This window comes from Felis catus, chromosome E1, assembly GCF_018350175.1.
Source record: "Felis catus isolate Fca126 chromosome E1, F.catus_Fca126_mat1.0, whole genome shotgun sequence".
Lineage (NCBI taxonomy): Eukaryota > Metazoa > Chordata > Mammalia > Carnivora > Felidae > Felis > Felis catus.
The window spans coordinates 11,871,178-11,883,857 of NC_058381.1; the positions used below are offsets into that span (position 1 = coordinate 11,871,178).

Here is a 12,680-nt window from a genome sequence, read left to right on the forward strand (position 1 = left end):
TTCTGTTTATGTGAAACTTCCAGAAGAGGTAAATCCACAGATACAGAAAGTAGATACGTGGTTGCCAGGGGCTAGAGAAGGGGGTGCAGAGTGACAGCTAATGGGTGCAGGGTTTCGGTGTGGGGTGATGGACGTGTTGTGGAATTTGACCCCGGCGATGGTTGTACAGCTGAAAAACGCTTTGAGTCTTATCTCAGAAAATGTTTTTAAAAATCTCGAAATGGCCATGAGAAGTATGAAGTCTGACCCCGCGCCCCCTGTGGCCACCTGCAGGCCACTGGGTGGTGCACTCGCAGCCCCTTGGACGCTCAACCCTTCCTTTCCGAATGAGGCCCCAGCTTCCCGTGGGGTCAGCAGAGGCCGCCTGCCTGGAGCCGGACAAAGGGTTTGTTTATCTTCTGGGAGAACTGAATAGTGATGGCAACAGCGGATCTGCCATCGAGGGGAAGGCCCAGGAACCACCTCACTTACCTCCTTCCCGTAAACTCCAGCCTACACCCTCTCCCTCTAGCCCTCTACCACCCAGGAAATCTGAGGACAGGAGCCGCCTCCTCTAGGGAGAGAGTCAGAGAGTCAGTGGCCTTGATCTGCTAGTCACTGTCTCACTGATTAGTTGCCGGGAAAGACAGATCCGTTTGGGAAGTGGAACTGGGCAGCAGACAGAGTCATTGCTGAGGCCGTGATGGAGATAATGGCCCCAGCAGCCCCCAGGATCTGGTCCTCCTGTAGGATCCCAGGACCACAGAGGGCCCCCTGGACCTTCAAGACCCTCCATATGTCACACACACACACACACACACACACACACACACACACACATTCAGGGCCAGGTGGGTGACCAGCTCGCATAACCAGAGACCAACCACCTTGACTCCCAGCCACTTCCCCTGCAGCATCCCCTGCTGTGTATTTGCCTTTTTGCACTGCCCTCGCGCCCCCTCCCCCCCCCCCCCCACCAGGCGGCAGGTGCAATGGAAGTCCAATGGCAGCATGTGTGCGGAAGGAGGCTGGGGTCCTGGAGACAAGCAGAGCCGTCTGTTCGTTGCACTCCGCTGTTAGCTGCTGAAAGTTGAGAGTCTAGATAGGATCCGTTTGAAAAACTACAATAAGGATTCTGTGGCTAAAATTAAAGACTTGCAAGTCTGTGCCTCAGGGGGCGCTGGGGAAGCAGAGGTGAGGGTGCGGGTTGCCCCAGGGGTGAGAGCGCCCTGCAGACGAGGCGTAGGCGCTGGGTCTGTGATTCCCCCTCGGCCTCCCTTCGTTCGCCAGCTCCTGTGTGTGTCTCTGTCCGGCTGCTCCTTCTCTGTTTCCGTGTCATGTGCCGAGACTGTCGGGAATGTGTGTGGCGGACGCTGGGTTTGGAGCAAGGCCCAGAGGCTGGTCAGAGCCCTGCTCTGGCTGGCGTGCGTCTTCCGATCCAGGTCTCTTTTTGCTGCTCGATGTGTTTGTTGTGTGCTTCCAGAAGGCCCTTGTGGTCCGTCCAGACGGGCTGAGATCCACACGCAGCCGCTGTATGCAGTTCTCCCTCCTTGGAATGGGGGCTCCAGAGCTTTAGAGCACAGAGAGACCTGCTCCCCGCTTCCCCCTCGGCCCCGGGATTCTCCCCAGTGAACATCTTGTGTTGCCTTATTCTCTCCTCTGCACCGTTTAGGTGGCGAGATGGGAACAGAGAACCCGCAAGCTGAGCAAGGTCTTCCGATCCCCCTACCTGGCCTGCTACTCCCTGGGTGCTGCCATTTTGCTCCTGAACGTCCTGCGCTCGCACTGGTAAGCACTTCCCGGGCCGACCGACCAGATAAAGTCCATTTGCATTGGAGGCTTCCAGGGCACCTGAGGGGGCAGCCCCTGCAGGCAGTGTTACGTGGGTCCATCCAGATACGGGGAGCATTGCGTCCGAACGCAGTCACCCCCTCCCTCTCTGGGCCATCAGACTCCCATCCGCAGAGGAGTCCTCGTGGCCCCAGGAAGGCGACAGCGCCACATGCCTGGGGTGCAGGCACGGAGGAGCACCGCGGACAAGGCCAGGTGGTCCCCAGTCTCAATGTGTAGACCAAGCTGCTGCAGGAGTCCCCTCCAGGAAGTGTCAGGGCAGAAGGCAGGTGACACTTGGGGACTGGGCCTCACGCAGGCTTTTTACAGCAAGCTGTTCAGCTCATGTCTGGACCTGACGTGTTACCTTCCTGCCAGGGGAACTGATTCCAGATGATAAAGCGCTGCCCTCGGGCCTGGTGGCGGGAGCTGGTGCTGATGCTCAGACAGGAGGCGCGGTGCCCTGCAGGCCACCCCTGAGCCCGGGGTCCTACCTCCACTGCTCTGTGAGAACCCCTGTGGGCGCCACACTGGCTCGTGGACTGAACATGGCCCGTGCGGTGCTGTAAGAAATGAGCGATGATGGCACAGGAGAATTGCAAGGTCCGACTTGTCATGACAGATCAGAAGCCCTGGTGGCCCCGGCCCCCACGTGGGAGCGATCACTGGGGAGCCAAGTGGCGGCCGCTCGCCACGTTCCCCACGCCCTGCCTTCCCCTGTGGGCCCTGGGGAGCGGAGGGGAGGCGTGGGCGTGATGCCCCATTTGACTCGTGGCCTTTGCTTCTTTGCCTTTCCGGCTGCCTGTCGTCTCCTTACTTCCTCCACTCCAGGCCAGGCCAGGATGGCTACCCCAAGGGTCCTGGTCTTCAGAGAGGGCGTGGCCCCTGCCCTGGATTAAATGACACTGGAGACACTTCTCCAGAGAGGCCTTATTCCCCGCACAGAGGGGCAAGGGGCTTGGCTCGAGGCCCTGCCTAGGGTGCCTCCAGGCCTGCATGGCCCGTGTGCTGACCAGCTTCCAGGCCCTCTGACCCCAGGGAGCGTTTTCACATTTGTAGTCTCCGAGCAGAGAAGGGTTCCATTGTATAGACGAAGAAAGTGAGGCTTGGCAGGAAGCAATGGTTTGTTCGAGGTTTTCCAGCTCACGGAGCCTGATGTGGGCGGGAGACCAGGCTGCTTCGCTCTGGACAGCAGGTTAGGGAGAAGAGACCCCATGCACTTAGGAGGTCACACTGCCAGTGCGACCTTGGGCTGGGCTCATGGGTGTAGGAGGGGTCAAGGGAGGGGGGTTGGACCTATTTGCCTACCCTTGCTGAGTGGGGTGTCGCCCCTTAAAATGGAAGGGGGCCCTGGGCTGCCCTCAGCTGGGCAGGAGTCAGTAGCCCGTTTGAGCCCAAGCTGAGAGACCAGGCCCCCTCTGGCAGATGGGGGGCTTGCTTCTCTGTGAGCCCTGCCCCAGGGCTGCTCTCTGGATTCCAGGCACACACTCCCAGGGCCGGGAGGAGGGCCGGTCACTGTGGTGAGGCTGGGGAAGGGTAGAGGGCTGGAGAGAACTTGCCCTTGTCCTGGCTCCCTGGTCTCAGTGCATGCTGGGTCCCCACCGGGGCCTGCACGTGGCCCGGGGAGGGCTTGGGCCCCACGGCCCTCAGCCCAGAGGCAGCAGACCAGGTGTCTCCAGAAGCATCCGTCAGTGCCCTGAATTGCTACCATCCCCGAGCACCAGGCTCGGGCAGCCGTGCTGGGCTCCTACCATGGCTCCCCACGCTTCACCACAACCCTTTGGGGGTGGGTATGGGAGCCCACGCGTCAGCTGGGGGCCAAGGCTGGGGAGCGGTTGAGCCAGGAGGCAAACCCAGCTGACTCGGATGTGCTGGCCCCTCTCAGGGAGCCTGTCTGTGTCTCAGTGCCGACTTCCCATTTTCCCGCCCACCTTGGTAACGGAGCCTCTGTCTCACCCCTTGCTCAAGCCGGTAACTTGGGAGGCATCCTTAATTGTTTGTTGTTATTTCCCTGCTCGGTCCAGCAGCACACCTAGGATCCCCCTGGGGGTCTATCCTGGATCTACCCTGGGATCTGGACTTGGGATCTATACCCCGGGTCCACCTCTGAGATCTACCCTTCTCCCTTCTTGTCTCTGGATTACGCGGCATGGAGGCCCTCGGGGATCCTGTGGGAACGGGCGTCAACTTGTGTCAGCCCTGCCTAGCACCCCCATCCCGCTCCCCTGTGCGGTAAAGAATGACACCCGGGTTCCTCACCTGGCCCCGGCCGTGTCTGGGTCACCTCCCCCTTTCCCCTGGCAGGGCCCCTTCCCTGACTCTTCCTGCTGCCTCATTTCTGTCAGGTCTGGCCTCTCCTCCTGCCTTAGCTCCTGGCATCCATAGCACCTCCCAGCTGCACCCTGTGTGTGGAAGCCCCAGTGCGACGACCCGCTCCAGCCACTTGTTGGTCTCCGGGGCTCAGAGGGCTCAGAGGGCTCAGAGGGGCTCAGTGAGCACCCAGGCTCAATGCAGAGTGGACCGAGCCTGCCCTGGGAGGCCGGCTGAACCCTGACCCCGGAGAGAGAGGCCACAGGACGGCTCAGAGGCTCCAGTGCAGCCTGAACACTGAGGAGTGCACCAGACACGTAAACGAGTTGCTCGCTCCTTGGCCCTGTCCTTCTCTCCCCTGGGCCTCACTCACTCTGCTGCGGTCACAGTGCCAGGGTTACAGCGAGGTCTGGCTTTCCCTCCCACCGCGCTCACCCATGGGGACGTGACTGCCTGGGGTGCTGGGGGCGGGGAGAGAGGGTCTGGCCCAGACAGCCCACTCTTGGCCCTGACCGGCATGTGGCCACAGGGCTCCTATGAAATGGGGGGCCTGCCTCCGTCACCTGCACATGCACCCCCGGTGATCCTTCGGTGTCCCTGGCCTGGCTGGGCACGGGCTGAGGTGGGGTGGCCCGTGGGGTTAGGTCGGGGAAGATTGTGGGGTCAGGGCACACCTGTGATGTGGTAGGAAAGAGGGAGCCAGGGGGGGTTCAGAGCCCGGGCAGTGAATTCACGTACCGGGTCGGGTTTTCAGTTTGCAAGGGGCTACTTTGCCCTCCTGCGCTAACCTCTCTCACTGTGCAGCTGAGACGGACGTCCCTTTGGGTTCCCACTTGGAGGGGTGCTGAAGCAGGGAGAGGGAGGGAGAGGGGAAGGGATGTGGGCAAGGGAGGGGGAGGGGAAGGGGTGGGGGGAAGAGAGGGGAAGGGGCGGGGGGCGGGGAGGGAGGGGAAGGGGTGTGGAGGAAGGTGCCCTCCCAGCAGAGAAGCTGTGCAGGCGGCAACAGCCAATTCGTGTCTGCTCCGGTTAGGAGACCCGCACTCCCCGTTGGCTGCTGGGCATGTTCGGGCCTCCTGTGCTGCCACCAGCCTTCCTCTCCTGAGGGGTTCCTCCCTCAATTACTCGGAAAACTCAGCCGGCAGGGAGGCCCGAACAGGCTCCTTCCTTGTTCCGCAGCCCCGATCGTGGCGCAGTCCAGCCTTGTTAGCCACTCTCCAGCTTAACTGATTTTTCCCTTTGTTTTCTTCCCTGGGGAGCCTTTGCCCAGAGGGCCTGCAGACACTCTCAGCCTTCGGAATGAATGAATGAGTGAATGGATGAATGAATGAATCCCATACCCTCTCTGTTCTGCCTCCCAACTAGTTGTTGAACTAGTTCAGGGGTTGGCAAACGGTGCCCCAAAGGCCCAAGCCCACTAGCCACCTGCCTTTTTACGTCTCACGAGCTCCTCTAGGTGCAGGTGGAATCAGACGGTATTTCCTCTTTTGCGTCTGGCTTATTTCACTTAGCGCAACATCCTCAAGGTTCGTCCCTGTTGGAACACGTGTCAGAATCTGCTTCACAATGCTAAGTGAAATGAGCTAGACACAAGGACGAACGGTGCCTGATTCCGCTCATATGTGGGATCTCAAAGCATCCAACTCATCGAACCAGAGAGTAGATGTGTGGGAGCCAGGCCCTGGGAGTGGGGGAAGTAGGGGGACATGTTGGTCAAAGGGGACAAACTTGGGGTTAGAAGATGAGTAAGTCCTGGAGATCTAATGCCCAGCATGAGGACTATATGCTTAATACCGTCTCACATACTTGAAAGTTGCTAACAGGGGGGCGCCTGGGTGGCGCAGTCGGTAAAGCGTCCGACTTCAGCCAGGTCACGATCTCGCGGTCCATGAGTTCGAGCCCCGCGTCGGGCTCTGGGCTGACGGCTCAGAGCCTGGAGCCTGTTTCCGATGCTGTGTCTCCCTCTCTCTCTGCCCCTCCCCCGTTCATGCTCTGTCTCTCTCTGTCCCAAAAATAAATAAACGTTGAAAAAAAAAATTAAAAAAAAAAAAAAGAAAGTTGCTAACAGAGTAGGTCTTAGAAATCCTCACTGCGCGCGCGCACACACACGACCACTATGTGAGGGGACGGAGGAGTAACCCACCTTATTTTGCTAATCGTTTTATAACACGCGTACATGAAGTCATCGCGCTGTGTGCCTCAACCTCACGCAAGGGGATATGTCAATTCTATCTCAGTAAAACCAGTAAAGAAGTAAAAGGATTCTCAGTTTTTTTTTAAAGACTACCCTTCCTTCTTGAGGCTGAATGATATTCTCTTATAAGCAGATACCATGTTTTGTGTACCCATCTATCCGGGCACGGGCTCTTGGGCCACTGTCACCTGTCGGCTCCCGGATTCACGCCACTGTGGACGTGGGCCAGCCCTGCCCTTGATTCTTCCATACCTCGAAGAGCATACGGTGGTTCTGCGGTTGGCTTTTCTGGGGGACTGCCATACCGTTTCTCGCTGTTTGAGCTTCCCACCAGCCTTGTTCGAGGTTTCTAGTTTCTCCCCACCCTCGCCAGTGCCTGCTATTATTATTTCTTGATAATGGCCGTCCCTTTTTTTTTTTTTTAATGTTTATTTATTTTTGAGAGAGAAGGAGCACAAGTGGGAGAGGGACAGAGAGAGAAGACGACACAGAATCCGAAGCAGGCTCCGGGCTCTGAGCTGTCAGCACAGAGCCCAATGCGGGGCTCGAACCCACGGACCGCGAGATCATGACCTGAGCCGAAGTCGGTCGCCCAACCAACTGAGCCACCCAGGCGCCCCACAGAGCTTCATTTTAAATGGTTCTATAAGTGTCTACATGGTATCCCAGGTTTTGCCTCTCGGCCTACAAAGCTGAAAATATTTATTTTCTGGCCTTTTGTGAAAAAGTTTGTCAGCCCCTGGACTAGTGGGTGACTAAGGTCCCTTCTAACTCAGATCCATAACTGTGTGCTTTTCCGTGTCAGGTGTCAGCAAAGTTTTTCCGTAAGGGCCGGATTATAAGTATTTTTGACTCCGAGGGCCATGCGGTCTCTGTTGTAACTACTGGAGACAGCCCGTCAGCATGTAAAGAGTTGAGTGTGACTGCGTTCCAATAAAACTTTATTTACAAGCACAGCCAGCGGGGCCAGATTTGGCCGCAGGCTGTGGTTTGCCAGCCCCTGCTCTCCATGAAAGGAAAGTCCCATTGCCACCTTTGGACATCCAGCTCCACCTGGAGGATGACGTCCGGGACCCTGGGAGACGGTGGGAGTCAGAGCAGCCTGGGGGAGGGGCAGGTGCCCTGGGTGGGCCTCAGCTCTGCTCTCGATGGGCTGGCCTTGAGCAGGTCACTGAGGCCATCTTGGTCTCCTGTCTGAAACGGAGCAGGAGTCCTTGATCCTCTCCGAGGAGGGGTGACCCGTCCCTCACTGACCAGCTCCTCACCGAGTGTGTGGCCAAGCAGGGGATCCCGGGCTGGGGCAGTGACGGTCAGACCTTCACGCTTCATTCTAGGGAGCCAGTGGGAAGTGGGTAACAGAGGATCTGTGATGCCTGGATCAGGCAACTTCTCCGGCAAGAGCTAGAAGGCCCCAGGTCCCTGGTCTCCTGACAGGGGTGCCTCCTTCCTGCAGGCCCCCAGCCCAGCACTGCGGGTTCCCAGGAGACCAAGCAGACAGGGCCACCTTCAGACGTGTATACACCAGCAAAGACCTCTCTGGCTTATTCTTGCATCCGGGGCCTGGGAGAGCTGGGAGGAAGTCCCGCCACGTCCAGCTCTTATAGATGATAGCTCCTCAGCTCTCCCTTCTCCCTGGCTTCTCGGTACTGGTGTTGGTGTGGCCCGGGGTCTGTCTTCCGGGCCATGACTTTTCTCTTGGTTGGACTGGCCACCCCAGAAAGTTTCTGGGAGGAGAGAGAGGATGCTCACAGGCAGGACTGTTTTCTGTTCACCTTCCCCACCAGCAGGCTCTTTCCTTCCCCTCCGGCCCTTCTCCCACTGCCCTTCCCTCTGCCAGCTTGGTGATCGGGTGGGTGGGGCTTCCAGAAAGGCTGGTGAGAATCCTGGCAAGACCAGCTCCTGCCCGTAGCCGACAGCGCCCCCACATTATCCCGAGCACCCCTTTCCACACATGGCTTCATTTGATTCTTCCAGATGTGTTCTCTTTTTCTTTTGTCGTAAAATACACATAGCACGACACCTGCCACTTAGCCATTTTAGACTGTATACAGCTCAGTGACGTTTAGTACACTCGTAATGTTGCACAACCACTTTTGGCTGATTCCAGAACTTTTTCACCCCGAAAGAAAACCCTGTACCCATGAAACACACGCCCCCTCCCCCCCCCCCACCTCACCCCAGGGCACTGGAAAATCTGAATTTGCTTTCCGTCCCTATGGATTTGCCTGTTCTGGACATTTCCAATGTGTCTGTTCTTATCTGTGTGGAAGCCACAGCTTCCGTGGGCGGGGCGGGGCGGGGGTGGGGGGAGAGCAGAGAGCACATACAGCACGTGCACGCAACTGAATGGAGCTCAGATCACGTGGCTGTCAAAGCCCTGGGCAGGGGTGGCAAGAGACCACTGAGCAGCGGGTCTGCTGGGTGGTCAGGGCCCCGTGGCCGCTGATGGGGGGCGGGGGGGCGGGGGGGGGGGAGGGCCAGGCATCCTCGTCAGCCGGTCTGCCCCAGCCGGGCAACCAGAGTGGTCTGGGGGCTTCGGACACGATGAGTAGACTCCTTATCTGGAGGCCATTAGCGCTGACCTGTTTGTGAAGGAGAGGGAGGCCTGACGGGCTGGGGGGCCTCTGTCGAAGCCCCCTCCCTGCCGGCTGCATCCCCTGCACAGCCAGTCTCAGTGGGAGCCTGGTGGCCTGAAGCCAGGGTGGCAATGTGTGGACAGCCAGGCGGGGCCCGGGCTCCCCGGGGCTGGCACTACAATTGCCTACCTTCCGCCAGGATCGCGGCCTCACGGCAGATGTGCAGGTGCACAGGGCATCAGGGGCCTCAGGTATATTGATCAGTCACTCAATGGAGCTGTATTCCAGGACCCTTCAGAATTGCCGAGGTCTGGTGAAAACAGGGACATGAAAGTATGGGGACAGCCGAGCAGGTGACTTCCACTCACAGCGTGGGGCGCACCTCCAGCAGAAACGGGGCCGGGGCCGGGGCCAGGGCACCTTCTCCCCCTCCGTGTGCTAGTTGCCCCGGGGGCAGGTGCACGGCGTGCACGGACTGGCCAGATTGGTGGGTGTCAGCACGTGTGGCTCTCTGTCCCTGTTGTCATCTGTGTGCCAGTCATTCCTGAATCCAGGGCCCTGCTGGAACCTCTCACAGGATGTGGACAGGGCAGGCCCGATGGGCAAGTGGCCACTCAAAGGCGCCAGCAAATGGGGCGGATGGGGACAGTTCACTGCAGAGGAGGGCTGTCAGAGGGTCCAGTGAGGGCAGGGCTGGAAAATGGGGTGGGGCCTCCCTGGGGCTCCCGGGCTGCAGGAGGACTCAGATCCCTGTTGCTGTAGGGCCGCGGTGCTCGGCTCCTAGTGTCCCCACTGCTGCCGGGAATGCGGTCCTCCCCACGGCACAGTGCTTTGACTTCTTCCAGGCCAGCAGAAAACGTCTCTTGGACTTCTCTCTGCCCTCCAGGCCCTCTGTGAAAGGTTCCCCAGTACATCCCCACTTGACCAGGGTAATCTCCTTTCCAATGAACTGTAATTACATCTGAAAATGCCCTCACTTAGCCCCATCAGGAAGTGATGCCTTGGTGTTCAGAGGGCAGTCCACACCCAGCGGGAGGAATTCTGTGGGCCGGTACTGGGGAGCCCCTTAGAGGCCTGCCCACCCCGTGGTGGAAAGGAGTTCTAGGCGGCGGGAACAGGAGGGGCAGGTGGGGTCAGCTTTAACTCTGCAGGCTGGGGAAGGGCCTTGGTTAGATGTGGGATATGGAGTGGAGGTTTCTCCAGGAGGAGGAGGCTGGGGCAGGAGGCAGGTGGAGACGGAGGCCAGAGCTGGGGAGGAGCCAGAGGTCCACGCAGACTCAGAGTCCTGTGATTGGGCAAGTGACTGACGTGGGAATGAGGGGGTCCCCTCAGACACCTTTCATCTCGAATGCCTAGAGTTCTGTGTATCCTGCCGGGGCCCAGGGGAGCTGTGGGTGGGGCCTGTGTCGGGACCTTTGGAAGCAGAGGCCTGAAGCCCCTCAGTGCAGGTGGGAGAGCTGGAGAACTGGCTGCTGACCAGGAGGGGGGCCGGGGAGTCTGGGTTAGGCTACTCTGAGGCACACGGAGCCTGGCTGTTGGATTTCGAGGACACTGCATCTCAACAGGGTAGGTCCAGATATTGGGGTCAAGGCCCAGGTAGTGGGGGCCGAGGACCTCCAGCTGGCAAAAGCAAAAATAAGGCAAAAATAGGGCCCTGCCCCCAGCACCACCGCCCGCCCACCCCTCTGCCCCCTGAGGCCCACTAAGAGGCTGGTTGTCGCCTGGGCTCCTCCCCTGCCCCACCCCACCAACCGCTCTGTTTCCTGATTTGTAAGATAAGACAGACCCTCTCTTGGCTGTGATGGGTTTTGGAGACACTCTGAAAAGGTGCTGTGTTCATCAAATGTGCGGGATCAGTACAGCATCATAGCCCTAAATCCTAGACACCTGATGACTTTTCAAGGGGTTACGTAGGAGAACATTTTTGTTTTGTTTTGCTTTAGCACTTGTAGGTTTATTTTATTTTTTAAAAGATTTTTTTTTAATGTTTATTTATTTTTGAGACAGAGAGAGACAGAGCATGAGCAGGGGAGGGTCAGAGAGAGGGAGACACAGAATCCGAAGAAGGCTCCAGGCTCTGAGCTGTCGGCACAGAGCTCGATGCGGGGCTCGAACCATGAACCCCGTGAGATCATGACCTGAGCCAAAGTCGGATGCTTAACTGAATGAGCCACCCAGGCGCCCCTTGTAGGTTTATTTTAATGTGGATTAGGAAAAAGATAAGTCCGCGCACCAGACGTTCATGAATCGTTTTGCTCAACGTGGCTGGACCCTGAGGAGTGCGCTAACCTAAGCCTGAAAGGTAGACTGTGAAGTGAATCGCCGTTCAGGTTCGCCTGGAGAACACGTGAGGGCGTCCTTGAAGGGCTGAAGTTTGTCAGCGCTGGTCAGTTGCAGACAGACATGGCCACCAGCCGGTCTCTTGGCCGAGCCGGGTGCCTGGGGTGTGGTGGGGACACAACGGGCTGCGACACCCTCTCTCCGCCTCCACTCTGGGTTCCGGGATTTCAGGGGAGCAGAGCACAGACATCCTCAAGTCACACGGGTGACCGAAAGCTCAATCCAGGTTTTAAAAATAGAACCCGAGACAAATGAATGAGTCTCTCCACTCCCACCCCCGGTGCAGAATATTTCCAAAGGAAATTGCCTCCTGTTATTTCATTCTATTATGAAGCGTGGCTCATAGAGCCACTCATCCCTCCATTAATTTTCCATAGGGCATGGACTGTGCCTTCCTGGCTTAATGGAGGATCTAGAACACGACGGATCACCTGACTGGGGCCGGGCCCTGCCCTTCCAGGAAACCTGACGCCTGTGGTCCCAGAGAGCCCGTGGGCCGGGCAGTGCACAGGGCATCTGCATAGAACCCTCGGGAAGGGCCTTGCCCGCTTTCTCTGCTGACCCCAGAGAGAATGGCCTGCAGAGCTTTGCGGGGAGTGGGTGCTTGGAAGGAGGAGCTTGGAAGGTGCTTTCCGCTGGCCCCTTCTCTTCCCATCTTCCCACTGGAGAAGGCATGGAAAAGGAGCCACACGTGGACAGAGGCCCGGGTCCAGTCTTGGGCAGCTGCCCAGCCGCTTCAGGGCCTTCTGCCCATCACTGGCCCTAGATCTTCCCTTTGTTAGGAATCTCCATCTGCTTCCAAGCAGATGGCTTCTCCTGCAGGGTCATCCCCCTGGGAAGCTGCGTCAGGCCAGCACGTCAGCGAGAAGTTTCCATTTTCATAGCTGCCTTTGCGGCATGCGCTCAGAGCCAGGCGACTCACGGGCTTCTTGGAGGATGTGAGTGAATTCTGGTGGAGGAACCGGAGCCAGCCCGGCGCGGAGCCTGAAACCGAGGCCGGATTCTCTGGGACCCCGTATCGGTCCCCTCTGGGCGGTGGCTGGGCTCCCTCGGCCCCCTGGGCCCCCAGTTCGTGCCCTCCTGCTGCAGTAGCTGACGGTGTCCCCTGCTCTGCTCCTCCCCGCCAGTGACTTCCCACTCACCAGAGCACATTCCAGACGACCCCAGGGTGCAGGCTCTTCCGCAGGCTCTTCCGCAGGCTGCTTTCATACCGAGCTCCTGTGCTGGGCTCTGCCCCCAGCCTCTGCCTGGGCTGTTCCTCTTTCTGGAATTCTCTCTCCGCCCTTCTCCTGATGAATTTCTTCATCGGATCCCAGCTCGAGCCTTGCCGTGGCCTCTCCTAGGCCCGTCAGGTGTGCCCGCCCCTCCCGTGTCTCCTGGTGCTTCATCGCACGGTGTCACCCTGCGTTCACACCTCTGTCCTTCCCACTGTGCGCAAGCCCCATAGGAGAGCC

The 12,680-nt window shown here is 58.7% G+C and overlaps 1 protein-coding gene across 6 annotated transcripts in view; it reads left to right on the top strand.

Annotated features, from left to right (window-relative positions):
- PEMT (phosphatidylethanolamine N-methyltransferase) overlaps window positions 1-12,680 on the top strand; it is an 84,707-nt gene that overhangs the window by 63,375 nt on the left and 8,652 nt on the right. For all 6 annotated transcript variants that reach the window (XM_019817279.3, XM_006939913.5, XM_019817277.3 and 3 more), the window contains exon 3: window positions 1,652-1,767. In XM_019817279.3, coding sequence (XP_019672838.1) covers window positions 1,652-1,767 — 116 coding nt within the window. The remainder of the gene's footprint in view (window positions 1-1,651; window positions 1,768-12,680) is intronic.